Here is an 18,380-nt window from a genome sequence, read left to right on the forward strand (position 1 = left end):
CGGCGCCAAGTAAGATATCTGCGTATCCTTATCGTCTTTCTTCTCTCCCTCTCTTTCTCTCGATAAACAACGCCACTGATAACCCGAGCTATTTATTGACTTGCGTCTTGACGCGAAGTCAACGAATTAGTCAGTAACAAGCGACCGACAATGTCACATTTGTTGAGGAAAAGTGGTTGCTACATTTCCCAATCCCACGTCCAAATGACGAGACACTTGGTGACCGATCCAAAGTATGGATTTTTAAAACAATTAGGTATCAACGTTGAAAATCCCGGCCTCTACGATGGAAGGTGGGGTGGTTCTGGCAAGGTAAGTAACGTTAATCGCTTGTCTTATCGAGATAGATATAAAGTATGTACAATATGGAAACCGGAGGGAATCTTTTATAAATCACGTAGCATGATTGTAAACACCGCAAAATAAATAAACAAGTACAATTAATCGTATTCATGTTAAATATAGTTGGTAGAATCAATATCGCCGGCGACCGGCAAAGTGATAGCGAAGGTCCGCGAGTCCACGCCACAGGAAGCTAGCAATGCTGTAACAGAAGCACGTAAAGCGTGGCCACAATGGGCATCTATCCCGATGCCGGCTAGGGGAGACATCGTACGGCAAATTGGGGACGAGCTCAGGAGATATTTGGAGCCGCTGGGACGTTTAGTATCCTTGGAAATGGGTAATTATCTCAATGAGCGTTAAAATTGTACTCGCTATAACAGTTTATACATAGTAGCAGTGCAGTATATCGGAATGTCTATGATATATATATCTGTTTATAATTAATGCAGAGTGCATTATGCCGTAGGAAAGATATTAACGGAGGGCATAGGCGAGGTCCAGGAATTCATCGATATATGCGATTATGCGGTCGGGTTGTCGCGGACGTTACCCGGCAGCCTATTCCCGTCGGAGAGAAAGAACCACGCGCTCTTGGAAAAATGGAATCCTTTAGGCGTAGTCGGCGTCATCTCCGCGTTCAATTTTCCCATAGCGGTGAATATCATTCCCAGACAATCTTGCGATATCACTTCGCTTTACAGCTTACAACACGTTACTGACTCGCCGCCTCTCAGGTATATGGCTGGAATAGCGCTATCGCTATGGTCTGCGGTAACACTGTCGTCTGGAAAGAAGCATCGAGCACACCTTTGGTAGCCATCGCGACTACTAAAATAATCGCGAGCGTCTTGGAGCGCAACGGTATCCCAGGTTCCGTCGCATCCTTGATCACGGGTGGGCCGGATGTCGGAGAGACTCTGGTGAACGACAAACGGTCAGTTCTGATCTAGATTTACTATTAATATGTCGTACATCGCGTATTGAACAGGCCGGTAACGATTGTCATTAGGGTACCTCTCATTTCGTTCACCGGAAGCACGAAAGTAGGAAGACAAGTAGCTCTCAAGATTCAGCAAAGATTTGGAAGATCTCTACTGGAGCTCGGTGGTAACAACGCATTAATCGGTGCGTACGTCCTTAAAATGTTAATTCTATAACGCTTATACCTATGCCATGGATAACACATGCATTTGTAACTGTTTCTCCTTTGTCGACAGTCGCACAGGATGCCGATTTAGAAATGGCAGTGAGAGCAGCGGTCTTCTCATGCGTTGGAACAGCTGGACAAAGATGTACCACCACCAGGAGATTAATATTACATAAGAAGATTAAGGACGACGTTCTAGGTAAATATAAATAAGAAAATGTCTAGTCGCCCCCATGTTACGTACAAATTTTTAGGGAGATTGAAAGCGGCGTATAAAAGCATATTGGACCGAGTCGGAGACCCGTTGGATGACGGTGTGCTGTATGGACCGTTGCACAATCAGCCAGCAGTTGATGCATATAAGGTATGTGCGTCAATTTAAAAAATTATCTTTTAAGCAAAGCGTTGGTCAAAAATTAATCGTATGGAGAGGGAACTTTCGATAATCCGATAATTTTTGCTGCAGGCAGCATGTCAGAAAGCTGTAGAAGCCGGTGGCACGATAGAATTCGGTGGAAAGCAAATAGAGCGAGCCGGTTTTTACGTTGAGCCGACGATCATCTCGGGATTACCAGCTGGTGCCGAAGTGGTGCAACAAGAAACTTTCGCTCCGATTGTGTACATCTTGGAGGCAAACTCTCTGGAGGAGGCTATCGATCTTAACAACGGCGTAGAGCAAGGACTGAGCAGTAGTCTCTTTACTAAAAGTATTGGAAATGTATTTCAGGTAAATTTATAACAACTAATACATTGTTGAAAATGCGTAATGTTATGTAATATATTATGTGTGAGCAAATTTATATACAGCGTACGATCGAGTATCGTCGAGTTACGTTATCGAATTTAATTCCTCGCACAGTGGATTAGCCCTCACGGATCAGACTGCGGAATAGTCAATGTCAACATCGGCACCAGCGGTGCTGAGATAGGCGGCGCGTTTGGTGGTGAAAAGGCCACGGGCGGAGGCCGTGAGAGCGGAAGCGACGCGTGGAAACATTACATGCGGCGTGCCACCATCACAATCAATTACGGAAACGAGCTACCTCTGGCTCAGGGCATCAAATTTGAATAACGTCAATAGGCGTGGTTTTTTTTTTCCAAAAACAAATCAGCGCTTTAATTCAAATCGTATAAAATCCACCTGAATGTCGACGGACGCTTTCTTGTGGAACTTGTAAGCCCTCGGCAGGTCGTATCTGAGCTCGGCTATCACTGTTCCTCTCGCACCAAGCTGCGTTGCTTTCGATAGAACATAATCCCGCGTGCTGCTCTTGTGCAGAGAATAAACCGCGTTGGACGAAAGTTTGATTGCCGTTTCCAGAAACTTGATGTCGATCCCGGGATTGTTCTTGGTGCCGAAAGGTGGATTCATTATAACAGTATCAAAGTATTTTTCAAATCTTCCTGTAAAACATGAAATGCTACATATTTGTATCTACTTGATTAAATAATAAAAGATGATTGTACATTTATAGTTGGAGATATACCTGGTAAATATTGCAGTACGTCACACTGCACAATTTCGACAAAGAGTTCTATGTCACTGCAGTTTCTGTACTGTATATCAACCGCGTTGGAATCTATCTCGAATCCAACTACATATTCAGCACCAAGCATTTTGGCACCCAACGACAATGTGCCACATCCGGAGCCTAGATCCGCTATGCTTTTACTCTTTATGTCATCAAACTGTGACTGTGCGGTGTACAACAAATGCGAGGCAATATGCGCACTGGTGGCATACTGCTCGAGTGAGATTTTTGGTTTTTCAAAGACATCCAGTTGCTGCAGATACTCCTCCAACTGACCAAGTCGAAGCCCAGCCATTATTATTAGAAGATTATCAACTGTGATCTCTCCTGAACAGAATCTTCAGTCACACCTGATATTTATATAAAACAGCGATCTCTACGTCTTTGACGACAAAGTTTCGTTAATGTTATTGGTATATAGTTTTTAGTAACATTTACATGTTTATACACATCAGTATTGTTCAGGACAGGTGGAGTCATTTATTGTCAAATCTAGGGAGAACCGGTAATATCAGGTTTCCAAAGGAAGAGTCCTGCGTAACGAAATAACCAAACGAAGCTGCGTGTGCATTATGCAATGCTGCTCTTTGGGACGCACTTATCGCTACGCCATCGTTAGATTGCGTTGCCGTCTATAATGAAGCAGTATATCAATATACTAAAGCAAAATAATAATAAAAAAACTTGTACAGAATACACTTACTATACTTGATGCGGAGCCAGTCGACGAGACCCCTAACGACGTATTCAAGGTCGGCGCGACTCCTTGCTTCAGAAGCATCTGCTTCTTCAGCTGCAGCTCCTCTAAGATTTTTCTATTCTGCAATTCTACAAACGAGCAAAGTAAAAAATTTGAAAAATGTGCAAAGTGTGAGATAAAAGGGTATCGCATTCTCATTAGACGTACCTCTTGAGTTTGATTGCGAAAAAGCCATCAACGTCGCACAAATAATTCAATAACAACGAAACGCACCACGCGACGTGCGTACACAGGTTATTGGTTATGGTATTACTTGTTAAACTTGTTCTTCCAAGCATAGACCTAATGATAGTAAACTAATAGACGATAAACTCAATATAATCTTAAAAGGGGAATATCGCTGTATCTTTTATATTAAACATGTGATTGGTTGACTTGTGCATTATGACATAATCCGTATAAACAAACCTTAAAATTTTTTATACGATATTCCGCCACCTCTACGTGACCGGCGGAACGATGATCGACCGCGACCGCGACCGCGATTAGTTGTTGAGACGTCGTCGCTAGAGGGCCGCGGTGTTTGCTCGAGCGGCTCGAGATTCGGTGAAATGTCGCCAGGAGGCGCCGGACGACGCTCGAACGACGTCACGCATGCGTCGGAAGTGCGCAGACGCGGCAGACGCCACCTCGCGGGGGCCAGTCCGATCGCAGAAGTGATCCCGAGGTGTTGTCCGATAGTTGGCGGTCGTCCCGGTTTTCACGCGATAAATTCTCATCGTCGCTCCCGACTCCAGGCGGTCCTACGTCCCACGGTTCGTGCTGCTCCGTGAAACAGACGTGAGTATTCGCGCGAGAAGCCCGGTTACGGACGGCGAAACCTCGGCCTCGGCAAGGAGGACCCCGGGGGCGCGGAATCTCGAGGGGGGAGCGTCGAAAGCGGGGCCGCGGCCGGTGGCGAGAGAGAAGCGGAGGCGGCGGTGGCGGCGGTCGCGCACAGACGAATGACGGGTTCTAGCAAAATGGCCGTGCGCGATCTACAACAAACGGTCGTTCCGCACGTCGCGGCGTCACATTTGGTACATACGTTTCGTCCACACGAGAATCGCGTCGATAATCGCACGCGCACGCGCGCGCGCGTGTACACGCGACGTCGACGTCAGCGTTCTCGTCTCCGCGACGCTCCGAACGTTGTCGTCATCGTCATCGTCGTCGTCGCTGTCGCCGTCGTCGCGGTCGCGATGTCTCAGGGACTCCTCTTTGAGCGTGGCCGTCGCAAAAGAGAGAGAGAGAGCGTCCGGACCCGTCGTCCGCGTACGACGTATACGCGCGTCGCACGTCACCAGACGCGCGAATTGATTTTCTCCGCGGACTGGTCTCGCGCCGTGACCACCGTCGCGGCGTCGGCCGTGCGTCGCAGCAACCTCCTCCGAGAGAGACGTCTCGTCGAGGGGCGCATACGATGCACGGTAGACGCGCGAGCTACTTTGACAGACTTGACTCCGATAATGCGCGATCAGCTGTCATCGGGACTCTGTCTGTCTTTGCCTGTCAATCGAGGACGCACGGAGCGAGCCCGAGACCTCGGGCTCCGAGCTCCAACATTTATCGCCGATGCCATTTCATCATTTTCCACCGCGTTAATTCGCGCCTCTCTCTCTCTCTTTCATCTACTTAATAAATGACGCGATTCGATTCTTTTGTCGAAAAAGATGTCAGCAGTCAAGTTGTCTTTTCTTTTGGTTCGCGGCATCTTGCCATCACTTTGCGTGCATCAGATATTCGCGTGTTACAGATAAGCGCGGCAACGTTTCCCAGGAATATCCCGCCGAATTTTCCGAGCACGCTCTTTACCAACCTTGAGGCGGCCTACCGTTATAGCGCAATCGGAGCACCTGCCGATATCTTCGGCGAAGGACGCGCCCTACGCTGATCGTTACCCTCCCTGCGACGTCACATCGCTTGTTTGTCGTATGTCTAACGTGCACGTCTCGTTCGGGGTCGAGAGTGACACCCGCGTACGTTAACTTTCCAGGTGTCGTCACTCCCTCGTGCGATCGCGTCTCCCGAGTCCTGTTTAAAGACCGACGGCGACGCGTCCGCATCGGATGGGAAAAAAATGAGCCCGGGTTCATGATTTTCTGGATAGAATCGCGCGAAGCGATGCCACGCGCTCGGCGATCTCTCGGTCTCGGGGCCTCCTTGCTAGTCGCTTCCGCGTTGGCCCCGCGACTCTTGCCTACGTGCGCGACACACGGATAACGATACGATACGCGTCCCTCCGCCAGATTCTTGACAAATGAATCGCGCACAGTCGTGTCGATTAAAATCGCGATCGTCCCGCGGATAAGAGATCCGACCGCCCAGATACCGTCGACGTTCGCACGTTAATTAGTCGCGAGTCCCGAGGATTCGAAGCTCTCTAAATCACCAAGTGGGAAACGTAATCTCTCTCTCTCTCTCTTTCTCGAATTTGTTTCAACTTGACAGGGCGATTGGAAGTAGCTTTTTAATATATTGATTAGATAGTCGCAAAGTAGATCACACGTTTCATCAGTAATCCACGCGATGACAATCGTATACGTATGTTTTGTAACGAGTTTTTATTAGGTTTTTAGTTTTATTAGCTGCACATCTCTCTTCCGAAGCTTCGTCGAGGACGACGCGACGACGACGTCGCGCGATTCAGATAGATTGTTGCTCCGGTCGAGCAACGGTCTCAACCAGTCGACGCGTCCCTGATGCGGATAGTCGATTCCGGCGTTTAATATGCAAGTCGCTTAATCGGGAGAAGCGCACGGTGCCGCAGATAGAGCGTGTAGGAGCGCGAGGTCAGTCAAGTCGGCAGTCACTCACTCTGGACCGATGATCCCGGAAACGTAACTGTTATGAAGCGAACGAGCCAGCGGAGGATCGATCGCCGACGGTGTATAGAGAGAGAGAGAGAGAGAGAGAGAGAGAGAGAGAGAGAGAGAGCGCGTGGCTGCGATAAGACGTTACGACACCGCCTCGTGGATTAGCTCGTGTTATTATACCGAGATCTTTATTGAGCAGCTGTAAGTGTAAGACCCTTGCACAAAGCTAGAAAGGACCCTCCGACTTCAAGTATCGCGGCAGACTCGCCGTGCGCGAGACATTGGGAAATCAAAGCTATCAAAGTCGAAAAAAACACGTCTTTAAGCGAATGACTTTTTCGACAGTTTCGTAAATCGTTAACGTACTATAAATTTGTGCTGTCCACAGAAAGCATTCAATGCAGGAAGATTATTATTGTTCTGCATAGGTCTCTTACTTTTAGATACCTCGAGGAGAGCCTTGACCGCCTAGGGTTGAATGGGCGAGCGAATCACTGAAAGGAATTCCCTCTTCTCGCCGCGGTAATGCGCATTATCGTGCCGTTGCTCGGCAAGGGCATTGTAAATTATGCATATCCTCCGCTTACGCGCGGTACTTGAGACTTTTCACGGCAAGTCCAGTTTCTCGAGCCGAGTATCGTGCTCCTTGGTTGACTAGCCTGTCGCCCCATTCATATTCCGTGCGTGCGTTCGCCGAAGCGAGAGGTACATTCTTACGTTTATTACTCTTTCTTCTTTCTTATTTCGCCACGCGTTCTCCATTTCCTGCTCTGTAATCCTCCACCGTTCTCTCTGTCTAGTCACCTCGTCAGTCATTTATACTATATACATATATATGTTGTAGTGTGTCGATAGGTGGACCGGGTGGACCCGTCCCGCGACCTTCCTCGGCGAGTGTCCCACGCAAATGCACGTCGACTGCTTTTTAACGACGTTACGCCGGCGTTACGAGGTGGAAAGAGGCCGTTATGAATATTTAAATGCATCGCAAGGCGAAAATATACGCTCGACCGCCAGGGTGGGCGTGCTGTGCCGTGTCGGTTTATCGATCAACCCGCGCGTCGTGGAAGCGTCGCGACGACGCTGCGCCCGCGCCGACGCTACGCCACGCCGCGCGCCCTTTACGACTGTCAAGGTCCTTCCTCCTGATCGTTTTCTCGTTGGGATTAGCGATTTGTACTATCGGCTCTCTACTCTCTGTTTATGTTCTGTCCAAGACAACCGGTATTTTAAAAAAATCCATCATTTATTACTGTCGATTATCCGTGCAATCAAGTTGAGTCATGGAGTCGATACTCGTAATAAATACTGTGTTATAATCGTATTATCGAGCCCTGCCTCGAATATATTTTTTGAGAGTGGATATATTGTCAATACAAATGTGAGGGACATACGCAAATTTTCTTACAAACAGGCTCATATAATTAATACATTTCGTATAATGTACTACAGTTTTTTGCAAACATTCGACGCAGCGAAATTACACAGCTTTCTCTCCCCCTGCCATGTGTATCGATTTTCGTTTCGCAACTCGACAGGAAATTGCGTATTTAATTTTCAACGTTCACGCGAGGGGGGTAATGATCGGCATGCGACGCGACGGCGTGATTTAACGCAGGCATAACGTGCATCGTTTCTGCGACGTTAAATTTGATGTTTGTCGACGCCCTCGCGGTTCCAGGTAAAAATCGACCGCGCGCGTACCCGCAACCCGTTTATTATCGCCACGTCAGCGTCGTGATTTCGAGCTTCACTTTTCAAGCCGCCTTTCCCTTTCGTGCGACGCCTGGTGAAAAAGTACTATCGATCCGGCGAACGCGCGCCGCTGAGAGCTGAGAGCTGAGAGCTTCGAGTCCCAAGCTCGGCTGCGAAACCGCCGCTTTCCGTGCGCGCGACGTAAGCTCGCAAAGTGGTTCCCGCGGCGAGAGCGGGCAAGACCCGCATCGGGTTTCTCTCTCCCGCGCGACGATGGAAAGTAAAATAAACCACGACATTGATTTCAGGCGTATTGTGTGCGCGCGCGCGCGTTATATTATATATACCCGCGGAAACAATTCGGCACGGTCGGCTCTCACGAGGCTCTCCGCCGCCGCTTTAGCTTCTTTCCCCGTAATAGAAAAATACGACTACTGCTAACGCGTTTTGCGGTAGACGGGAATGAAGCGGGTAAAAAATGTACCTCGCGTACGTCTCTGAAATAATTTTGTATGCAAAGAAGGACAAGTATTATCCGCCAAGTATCTCTGTCACGTAATATATCGCTTCGTTACTGTTGACATATTGAATAAGGCTATTTCTAGTAAAAAATTTTTCTCTTTCCTGAAATAAAATTATCTCAAGGGGGAAACGGGATATATATATACATTTCTCTTTCTATTGGATTATTAAAAGTATACTAAATTTTTATTCCACGTTCAACGTGCTCTATTAAACGTGAATAAAAGCAACGTAAAGATGTAGATGTATTCTTAATAGTGACGTGTGTAATTTTTTGTCACAGGCAATACCGATGGCGCGGGCGGGACACTGAGATCATTGAGAGGTGACTGGAAGATCTAGTCGCGCTCCACGGAATCCACCATCGAGGTATCCAGCCAGGTCACACACGAGGATCATGAAAATGGTGCTGTCTCAACGTCAGAGGGAGGAGTTGTAAGTTGACCTACCGCGTACATCATAAAATACTACCGCGTTGCATGTTTCCCATCCCGACGTTTATACGCTTAACGGCTTCCCTCAGCTACGAAGCTCCTATCTCTTTCTTTACGAGTTGTAGGGGTTGATACACGCGAACGCGTATAGTCCGGGGAACGAATCAATCGAGGAAATACACAAGGTTTCCCCTCGTATCTCGCGCACCACCTACGCTAAAGTTCTCTCTCGCAACAATAGTTGCAATCTTTTCTTTATATTCTGCGAGGAATAGAGTTGTCATTCATGAAAAAGCTTCACAAATGCATTCCTAGACGTTCAGGTAACTATATTAATAAGCTTTCGAATTCTCTTTGTACTCAATTTCAATTTATTGACGTCGCGTCGTTGTGCTGTTATTAAAATTTTTACAAACTTTCATTAGAAAACACAATACATTCTAGGTACATGCTGTAATATGGTAATCTTTTGAGCTACCTTGGCATCGTTAATTGGCATTGAGCCGTGAGCCTTAATGAGCTAACTATGTACGTGGTTTATTACATTTTGCATAATCGTGGGCGCATGAAGATGTGAGAGTTGCATAGGAGTCGCTCTTGAATTTTCTCATGCCTGCAAGCCTTCGATTTCACATATAGTGAAGTTAGAAGGCCCGGCGTAGATGACTAGATGAGTCACTCGCGCAAGCAAATAACGATCTCCGAGAGTCGAGAGTTCTTCAGCTCGTCGAGCATTCGCTCCGTGTGACTGTGTTTCCTGTTCGAGTGCTGTCGCGCGTATTATATACACGCGGGAGAATCGAACGTCGCCAATCGTCGCCATTATCTCGCCACGTCCCAATTCCTGCTTATCTTTCAATGAAACGCGTGTTTTTGCGTCACCGGTTATTTCTCTTCTCGTCCCCAATCGTCCTCAGGACGATATTAAGGCAGTCGAATCTCGTTTTCCTTCCGGCAAGACTTTTAATCTTGAAGAGCATGTCCGAAATATGTTTGCAATAAATAATAACTTTTGTTTAAGATATCCAAAAAGTATATTTTCGGATCGTATTAGGACCGGAATTCCTCGATACTTTTTCTCTTTTTTCTTTTCATGGCTCAAGTATTGGAATTTCCATGAAAATATCTCACTCGGATTGAACTCTTGGATTATTTAAGCAAAACTGTTTATAATTAGGTCCTCGGTTTTGTTTCGTCCTTCTCGTGCGCGAGCGACCCGCATGCGACACGGCAACGCGACGTCAAACGAGGACACCGTCGTCGGCATCGATCGTCATCTCGATCTATACCAAGTACGTCCTATGACGCAAAATCGCTCGTCGATCTCGGGGGCGAGCGGCAGGCACGTGCGGGGAATGGCGGGGCCTGGTAGTGAGGGTGTCTGTCGAGCACGCGCGAACTGCGGGATCGATAACTCCCGCAGAATGAGTCGGCGACGGCGAACCCTCGGAATGAAGCGAGGAAGGGGATGAGAGCTGGTTCTCCGCCTAAGGGAGAGGGCCACTCATCGATTAGCACAGGTGTACCTTTGCGCATCCATGTTGTTTTCCTCCTAAGAACGCCTACCGACCCTCAGGGGCTGCACATGTGTAATTCTTAGCAAGTGGATGGCGAAACGATCCCTCCGGCGTGCGACTTTCACTTCCGGGCTTCCCGTAAACCTATACAGAGGGTTGAATGAAAGGTCGATTAGCATTTTTAATAGGGGAACTGCCGTCGAAGGTGTCTGTGGTTTCACCATCTGGATAGTCGATATTCCAATAAATATAAATTGGCTTTTTGACCTTTATATCCTCTTGGGCTTTTTTTGAGTTTTCTAGTTTTACATTTTTTTTTTCAATATATTGTTTTCTTTTATTAATTATAAAATCAAGTTACGTATAGGCACAACATTTTTCTGGTAATTAATAATGCAAAGTATCTGCATGTTTGTGCTCTGAGATTGAACAAGACGGTTATAAAATTTCTAGGGGCTATACGAGCAAATGTATCCCAAGTGATAAGTAATTTGTGATAACATTTGTGAAATTAAAGTTGATCATGTAATATATATATCATGCAGTTGCAGATGAGGAGAGTCAATTCGATGTAGGCGCTTACTCGTGAAGTTTAAACGTGACATGTAGATAACGACGAGATTATTTCACGCTGATGTCAGCGTTTGTTTTATACGCTATAAGGGCCAGACGGAATGACGTACCCTCCGCTTCCTGCATATCCATTTTCACGTATTCACCTTTACGCCGAGGAGCTCAGGATAGCGCCTCAGGACATCGCTCTCTGCACCTCAATCTGCATTCCTGCGGCGAGCCGAAACACAACATGTCTCGCACAATTCATCGTGCACTCGCTGCAGAGCGAAAGAGGAGGGGGGGGGGGGAGGAAAGAATTTCGCGGCTCTGAAGTTCTATTGTACCGTTACGCTCGCCGTCTATCCTTCCGATCTTTGTATACGAGAGCACCTCTCGAAACGTGCGGCGGTATCGCCGGTAGCGATCTCGGCCTCTCCTCTCTCGGCTCTATCTTTAATTTATACGATGAACGATGAAAGGCGAGGCGATCGGAGAGTGGAGGAGTTTAATTTCGATTGCTGCAGGTGTTTCTCGCATTCGTTATGCTCGGGTCTTAAACGCGGCGCAAACGACGTGCCTATCAGCATCCAATTTCCGGAAAACGTTTTGTTTGTCGTCCTTAATGCTGTAAGGACATCACGCGCTGATATTCTTTTTTTCTTTTTCAAGCGTCACGTCCTAGAATTCTCGCCAATGAGCGACATAAGTGCACTCTCATCATTCCTCACGCGACTATAAGAACGCGCGTACGACATCCGACATCGCGAATGGACCGTGCAACCTAATGACCATGTATCCTCGTGCGATCGAAGGAAAATAGACGCAAAAGGAGAAGAAACGTCTCTTCCGTGATGCCCCCGTAATAATGCCATTTGCAGACACCAGTGTCGACAGTAAATATCCCAAGCCCACGGTGATAGATATTCTCTGGATCAATCCCGGAATGTTCCCGGAATAAATTTAAAAAACCGATTCTCTCTCTCTCTCTCTCTCTCTCTCTCTCTCTCTCTTAGCGTTCGTCGGCGAGTGAATTTCGAATGCCACGGCTTTCGCATGGTTGCTTGCGTACGGACCCCTGGGGCACGCACTTGTACGGAACAACTTACTGATACACCGTTACAACGCCTTCGTATTTATAGAACATCTTTTTTCTCTCTCTTTCTCTGTCAGGTGCGTGACCTATTGTCACAAGATTGTCCATCGTGTTGGCTGCGTTTTCCCGTGCTCTCGCACGAACCTCGGACGTGCAGGTGTCGGTTTACGGATCGCCTTCCGCACTCACGGAGACAATGATCCCTGCCTGCCTGCCTGCCTAGCTCAAAACATTATTTTCCACTTTTGTACCTGCGGCAAGCGGCAACGCACACATACCCACATACCTGCCGCCTGCGGATGTCCCGCGTGAGCAAATGCAGAATTTCTCACACTGTTAAGCGCCCCTATGAATTTACCTCTGTCATTATCCACGTTAGCCTCTTTTTAGTTTTCCGTGAATTAGTGCGTAATTAGCCGCCGTGAATCACAATATAACGTTTGTAGAACTCCACGTTACGACGTTCTATTCCAAGTTGATTGTACACTGGAAGGCAATTAGCAGCGAATGAATCTTTTTTTTTCCAAGAGATTATTGACACATGTCGATTCTTTTTTTCTTTACGATACTTGGAATTATCTTCCATTGTCGGAGCTACTAGTCTTGGACTGAACTATATCCATATTCCACAGGTTTACTTATTATCATTCATTTATTGTGTAAATAAACTTTCAATTTGCCTTGATATCAGCTGACGACAGATAAGCCTACCGGTCTGTTTTTACACGAACTTGAGTGTTTCTACAATCAGTCTCGCAATCAGTATTGCGCATTCAAATTACACTATACAACATTATAAATTAAAACTTTGCTTTGTTGTTGATCGTTGAGATAAAATTTTATTTAATTTTTATTTTATTATTTATGCGTGTCATGCGAATTTTTGCTTTTACAGTATAAAATTCAATACGCGCGCACAGATATGTCAATGAATCATTTTTATTATCTGCATGCATTGTACTCTCAACAAATGTCGAATCGCGTTGTGGAATTTGAATGACGTTGATCCATTCATTGAAACGAATATCAAATCGACACGTTGCAGCGGCGGCTAATAGCGGAAGCGGCCAGCACGTTCAGCTTTCTGCCGAGACAAAGCGGTCTCGTTTTCTTTCCTTTTTTTTTTCGATTACGCATCCAGCGAGTTGCTCCTACGCGCCACGTGTTAGCCGTGCAAAACAGAAATCGCGCGAGGCATCGCGAACGATAATTTACCGTCACGTGGAGTAGTCAGGTGGATAGAGACGAACGGCCGACTCGGGGCCTTTCACCCTGGCACAAGTTTGCCCGACTTTCAATCTCTTTCCCACGTATCCAACCTGCCTCACGGCCTCCCCCTTCCCCATCCATTGTGTCGGATCGCAGGTATACGGCATTTTATCTTTATCTCCGCGTCATAAACAGGCGGCTGCAGTCGACGCCGCCAACGCGGAACAATCGGCGATTAAAGCAATCACCCAACACTCACGTCTTCTCCGTCTTATCCTCTCTTATAGTCCTGTTGTGATACCCTTTTACTTTGCAAGAAAGCGTATACGGCTATAAGCAAACTTGAAAGTTGGAAGAAAATCATCTAAAATTTCCTCGAATATTATTTATGCAAAAATAATAAAGAGATATAGAGATAGAGCCTGCCATTTTTCTGCCTCCAAGTTTCTGCGTTGGTCGTAAAAAGAACGAATTGACGCTTCTAGAAATAAGGCGATCGCGGATTACCTTAGCACGAACGGCTATCAAGATGCATTGGAGGCATTCAAGAAGGAAGCCGATATGCCGGGAGAGGTGGAGAGGAAGTACGGAGGCCTCTTGGAGAAGAAGTGGACCTCGGTCATACGGTTGCAGAAGAAGGTAAAGCCCCTTTTTTTTGACAGATTTATTATGTGTCAGCCAAGTGATTATTTGTACGCACTCGCGCTGTAACGCGTTGTAGGTAATGGAACTGGAATCTAAACTCTCCGAGGCCGAGAAGGAGTTTATAGAAGGCGCGCCAACGCGCGGCAAGAGATCGCCGTCTGAATGGATACCGAGGCCGCCGGAGAAGTTCAGTCTGTCCGGACACAGAGCCCCTATCAATAGAGTTATTTTCCACCCGGTTTTTAGTCTCGTAGTATCCGCCAGCGAAGATGCTACCATTAAGGTGAGAGAGCGACGCGCAAGTAGACAATGTTTGCTTGCTGAATTCGCGCAAGTTTTCAAACTAAAAACACAACTTGATTCAAGGTATGGGACTTTGAGAGCGGTGACTTTGAGAGAACGCTGAAGGGTCACACCGATAGCGTACAGGACATCGCGTTCGATGCCTCAGGCAAGTTGCTCGCCTCCTGCAGCGCGGACATGTCCATCAAGCTGTGGGATTTCCATCAGTCGTTCGCTTGCGTCAAGACTATGCACGGCCACGACCACAATGTCAACTCGGTCGCGTTCGTGCCGCAGGGTGACTTGGTCGTGAGCGCTTCCAGGGATAAGACTATCAAGATCTGGGAAGTGGCGACGGGCTACTGTGTGAAGACGCTCACCGGACACAGGGAATGGGTGAGAATGGCACGAATCAGCCCGTGCGGCGAGCTCATTGCCAGCTGTTCGAACGATCAGACTGTTCGGGTATGGCACTTGGCGACGAAGGAGACAAAGGTAATCGTGGTCAGTCCGGGGGTTCTCGCCTCCTTTTCAGGCCAGTCCAACGTTCATTCGTAACGTTCAAAATCGTTTGGACGTGTCCACAGGTTGAGTTCAGGGATCACGAGCACGTGGTGGAGTGCATCGCATGGGCGCCGGAGAACGCGAGGGCGTCGATCAACGCGGCGGCCGGGGCGGACAACAAGGGCGCGCACGAAGGGCCCTTCCTCGCTTCCGGCTCACGGGACAAGATGATCCGCGTGTGGGACGTCGGCGCCGGGGTGTGTCTCTTCACCCTCGTCGGGCACGACAACTGGGTGCGATGCATCGTCTTCCATCCTGGCGGCAAGTTTATCGTCAGCGCGTCCGACGATAAGACGCTGCGAGTCTGGGACACGCGCAATAAGCGAGTGATGAAGACCCTCGAAGCACATCTTCACTTCTGCACTTCTGTCGGTTCGTACACGTGTTCCTTTCACTTTTCTTCCACGTGACGCAACGTTTCCCCACAGTTTCATTGAATTATTAGACGCGGCCTGTCAATTTATTTGTCATATACATACCTATATGTTTTCGTCGTTGACCACAGATTTCCACAAGAACCATCCTTACGTGGTCACCGGGAGCGTCGATCAAACGGTGAAGATTTGGGAGTGCCGCTAGTCACCGAATTTTAGATTTTTTCCCGTCAGACGTCGTGTGCGGAAGCGAACGGAAGTACGAAAACGAGAAAAAAGACGAACGCGCATCCATTTTAATGGAATCAGCCGGAAGAGTAAGCTGCTACAAAAGCTATCGTACATATGCTATTAATATTAATATTATTATTATTATACATAAACACACATAAACACGTATGGTTAAGAGCTCTTTAATTAATTTATAAAATAAAGTATAATTAGTACGTATATTATAAAATACATCGTTTTACGGCAATGAACTGCACACTATTCGAGGAGAGTGAATCGAGAAAAACGGTCACGAGGATCAAACGATCGAGAGGACGCTCCCACGAGTTCTCATTACGGATCACCTACGGGACGTGGGGTCACTAATGCCATATACAATTACAAGAGTTGAATTCCTTTAGGTAGTTGTGCACGTGTAGTAGGCATTATATTCTGTACATATACATACACGTGTCTTTACTCGCAGCGCGAAAATTCAATGTCGTTGATGAGTATAACTCGCCTTTGATTTACTCGTACTCTCTTCGCCTGCTTATGCAATGTATCCGTTAAAGTATTAGTTACCAGCTGGTCGTATACACACGTACACACGCAAAGAAAAGAAGATGGTCCTCCTCGATTATGACCCTTGCGTAAGAACACGTCGAATCTCTTTTACTTTCTGTCGGCAGTGGCGAAAATTTCGGCTGTGGCGTCACCACCGCGCAACTACGATGAAAACTACGTCGTTGTCACTTGTAGTATTGGTCGCGCGCTCTCCTCGAGAGTTGTTGAGAGAACGAAAGATGTTGCTCCTTCTTTACTCATATATTATATATATTATATATAAATATATATAAGAGCATATTACACGCAGTACACACACACACACACACACACACACACACACACACGTATAGACGCGCATACAAAGTATCAAGTGTTAATGATCGTCTAATGTCGGCTCACGTATGTTGTGAATTGTCATCACATTTGCCGCATTAATAAACATGTGTTTTTCTGGGACACGTAACATAACGTCACAAGTGATGAAAATCACACAAGTGATGACATAATGATACATGAACAAAAGTGACATGACAACGCAAAAATCGTCTCAATCGCAAACGAATATATTGTTACGCGTCTGTCGGCGTAGATCGCATTCTCTTGAAACGACTTGCCCCTTTGGAATTGGATTTACATATGTGTATGTATAAATCTGAATCTGTGAATCGCTCTCCGAATCGAGAGATGTCAATCGAAATGTCTCATTTATTTCTGAGGCAGAATGAGGCACGGAGAGTCGGGTAATCGCCTGACGAGATTTGAAAATACCTGGACCGTAGAATGATGAAAAGTAAATTTGCCCGCCACATGCTTGACGTTACAATCACCTTGCATAACGATGGGCAGCCGAATCTAGAGAATGCGACTGAGACTCGAGCGTCCGAGTGGAGCCGACGAGAGAGGAGACTCGTGAGGCGTAACGTGTGAAAGTTTTTAGAAGCGCGTAGTTTATTGCGTGGGTTTCCATTGAGAGAAGGTAGTACTAGTTTTATCGTTTAGTTCCAACTAGTATATAGTAACGGTAGCGTACAGACATTACATAGACATGGACGATAGAGAAAAAAGATGAGGATGAGATAAACTTTGGGGAGAACTGCTAATTTAACGCGTGATCGACACACACATACACACTCATACAAGAGGCAAAGCGTCCGACTTTACAGGCATTCGAATAAGAAGGGACATTCGCACACGTATATAAAACGTGTAATCCGCAAGAAAGAGGAATCCGTAATCGATAATCGCTTAATTAAGGATGATTTTTCCAACGCGATACACTTGTTTACCGACCGCTACCTTCTCCTACTGTTCATTCAGCCGAATATAAGACAAATCCCTCTCCTCCTCCCCCCGCTCGAGAAGAGAAGAGATACCCCTCAATTTAATGTGGTACTAAATTATTTTGGTGAATAATAAACAGAGTTGTCACTGAAATCGTTATATGTATGCTGCGCAAGTATCATCACACCTACACGATTCGTATCTTTATCTCGGATAAAGGCATAATTTTTCTTTTTCTACTTTTATCCGTTTTTCCATGGTTCCGTTGTACCCTCTACGCTAGAATATCCGTAGTCTCGATCAGAGCGGTAGGCTTAAGGCCTTAAGGAATCCCTCCTCCTCTGCAGAACATATATTAATCGACACGTGCATGACAGTATTTTATATAGTACAATAGGGCAAAGAGACGTAGCAGCGTAGCATTGTAAGCGAGACGCGCATACCAAACACCCACTGTGCGTGTTTACACGTAGATGATGTAATAAAAAGAGAAAACACGAAAAGTCATGTTGTAGCGTCGCATGTCATAAGATTCGTCACGATGATTTCTGTCGATTCCGCTTTCTACCTGCTTGAGTAATAATGACAAGTAGATTTACAATAAAGTATTCTTCGTCATTTGTGATACACACAGGATTGGCAGACGTTTATTGTGATCCTGAAACGTGCTACGCGTGCTCCTTGTAGGAAACGTTTCACCTATATAGTCTCGTGTAGTTTTACAGAGCGAACGTGGTGGCAGTAACATTGACCACTTTCGAGCAATCTAATTTTTATCAAATATATAATTAAAAGTTGACGATGATTGATAGAGAGAGAGGGGGGAGACTTGAAAAATCTACGTGTCAAA

At 46.5% G+C, this 18,380-nt stretch overlaps 4 protein-coding genes across 6 annotated transcripts; 2 read left to right on the forward strand and 2 right to left on the reverse strand.

Moving 5' to 3' along the window:
• The first annotated feature begins 114 nt into the window (after nt 1-114).
• Aldh7a1 (aldehyde dehydrogenase 7 family member A1) lies at nt 115-2,966 on the forward strand. Its single transcript, XM_071797902.1, has 9 exons — nt 115-312; nt 466-682; nt 812-999; nt 1,080-1,279; nt 1,355-1,470; nt 1,563-1,691; nt 1,747-1,856; nt 1,959-2,219; nt 2,352-2,966. Exons 1-9 carry the CDS (start codon nt 151-153, stop codon nt 2,562-2,564), a joined length of 1,596 nt encoding a protein of 531 aa, XP_071654003.1. The 5' UTR covers nt 115-150; the 3' UTR covers nt 2,565-2,966.
• On the reverse strand, nt 2,186-3,600 carry LOC139825323 (rRNA N(6)-adenosine-methyltransferase METTL5-like). The gene is made up of 3 exons (XM_071797971.1): nt 3,463-3,600; nt 2,980-3,374; nt 2,186-2,896 (listed from the first exon to the last, which is right to left on the reverse strand). The coding sequence occupies exons 2-3, from the start codon at nt 3,317-3,319 to the stop codon at nt 2,601-2,603; spliced, it is 636 nt and encodes a 211-aa protein (XP_071654072.1). The 5' UTR covers nt 3,320-3,374; nt 3,463-3,600; the 3' UTR covers nt 2,186-2,600.
• On the reverse strand, nt 3,501-4,441 carry LOC139825359 (SOSS complex subunit C homolog). 2 transcript variants are annotated; one of them, XM_071798023.1, is made up of 4 exons: nt 4,193-4,441; nt 3,932-4,066; nt 3,728-3,852; nt 3,501-3,656 (listed from the first exon to the last, which is right to left on the reverse strand). In XM_071798023.1, exons 2-4 carry the CDS (start codon nt 3,957-3,959, stop codon nt 3,501-3,503), a joined length of 309 nt encoding a protein of 102 aa, XP_071654124.1. In that variant the 5' UTR covers nt 3,960-4,066; nt 4,193-4,441. The 2 variants fall into 2 exon arrangements, with proteins under 2 accessions (XP_071654124.1, XP_071654115.1); XM_071798014.1 differs by having other exon boundaries at nt 3,932-4,080.
• Lis-1 (LisH and WD40 domain-containing Lis-1) lies at nt 4,424-18,161 on the forward strand. Of its 2 annotated transcripts, none has more exons than XM_071797826.1 (7): nt 4,424-4,564; nt 9,080-9,231; nt 14,090-14,243; nt 14,326-14,532; nt 14,616-15,026; nt 15,119-15,467; nt 15,601-18,161. In XM_071797826.1, exons 2-7 carry the CDS (start codon nt 9,194-9,196, stop codon nt 15,672-15,674), a joined length of 1,233 nt encoding a protein of 410 aa, XP_071653927.1. In that variant the 5' UTR covers nt 4,424-4,564; nt 9,080-9,193; the 3' UTR covers nt 15,675-18,161. The 2 variants fall into 2 exon arrangements, with proteins under 2 accessions (XP_071653927.1, XP_071653934.1); XM_071797833.1 differs by lacking the exon at nt 4,424-4,564 and adding an exon at nt 7,560-7,714.
• Nucleotides 18,162-18,380: the final 219 nt, after the last annotated feature.

Source organism: Temnothorax longispinosus, chromosome 1 (genome assembly GCF_030848805.1).
Source record: "Temnothorax longispinosus isolate EJ_2023e chromosome 1, Tlon_JGU_v1, whole genome shotgun sequence".
Lineage (NCBI taxonomy): Eukaryota > Metazoa > Arthropoda > Insecta > Hymenoptera > Formicidae > Temnothorax > Temnothorax longispinosus.

Excerpts from the sequence above, each read along its gene's own strand:
- Aldh7a1 (XM_071797902.1), top strand. The coding sequence starts at position 151 with ATGTCACATTTGTTGAGGAAAAGTGGTTGCTACATTTCCCAATCCCAC. Across the intron at positions 313-465 it reads GGTGGGGTGGTTCTGGCAAG|TTGGTAGAATCAATATCGCC; the intron begins GTAAGTAACGTT and ends TGTTAAATATAG. Across the intron at positions 2,220-2,351 it reads GTATTGGAAATGTATTTCAG|TGGATTAGCCCTCACGGATC; the intron begins GTAAATTTATAA and ends TTCCTCGCACAG.
- LOC139825323 (XM_071797971.1), bottom strand. The coding sequence starts at position 3,319 with ATGGCTGGGCTTCGACTTGGTCAGTTGGAGGAGTATCTGCAGCAACTG. Across the intron at positions 2,897-2,979 it reads CGTACTGCAATATTTACCAG|GAAGATTTGAAAAATACTTT; the intron begins GTATATCTCCAA and ends CATGTTTTACAG.
- LOC139825359 (XM_071798023.1), bottom strand. The coding sequence starts at position 3,959 with ATGGCTTTTTCGCAATCAAACTCAAGAG. Across the intron at positions 3,853-3,931 it reads TTCGCAATCAAACTCAAGAG|AATTGCAGAATAGAAAAATC; the intron begins GTACGTCTAATG and ends GCTCGTTTGTAG. Across the intron at positions 3,657-3,727 it reads CTGGCTCCGCATCAAGTATA|ACGGCAACGCAATCTAACGA; the intron begins GTAAGTGTATTC and ends GCTTCATTATAG.
- Lis-1 (XM_071797826.1), top strand. The coding sequence starts at position 9,194 with ATGAAAATGGTGCTGTCTCAACGTCAGAGGGAGGAGTT. Across the intron at positions 14,244-14,325 it reads TCATACGGTTGCAGAAGAAG|GTAATGGAACTGGAATCTAA; the intron begins GTAAAGCCCCTT and ends AACGCGTTGTAG. Across the intron at positions 15,027-15,118 it reads TGGCGACGAAGGAGACAAAG|GTTGAGTTCAGGGATCACGA; the intron begins GTAATCGTGGTC and ends ACGTGTCCACAG.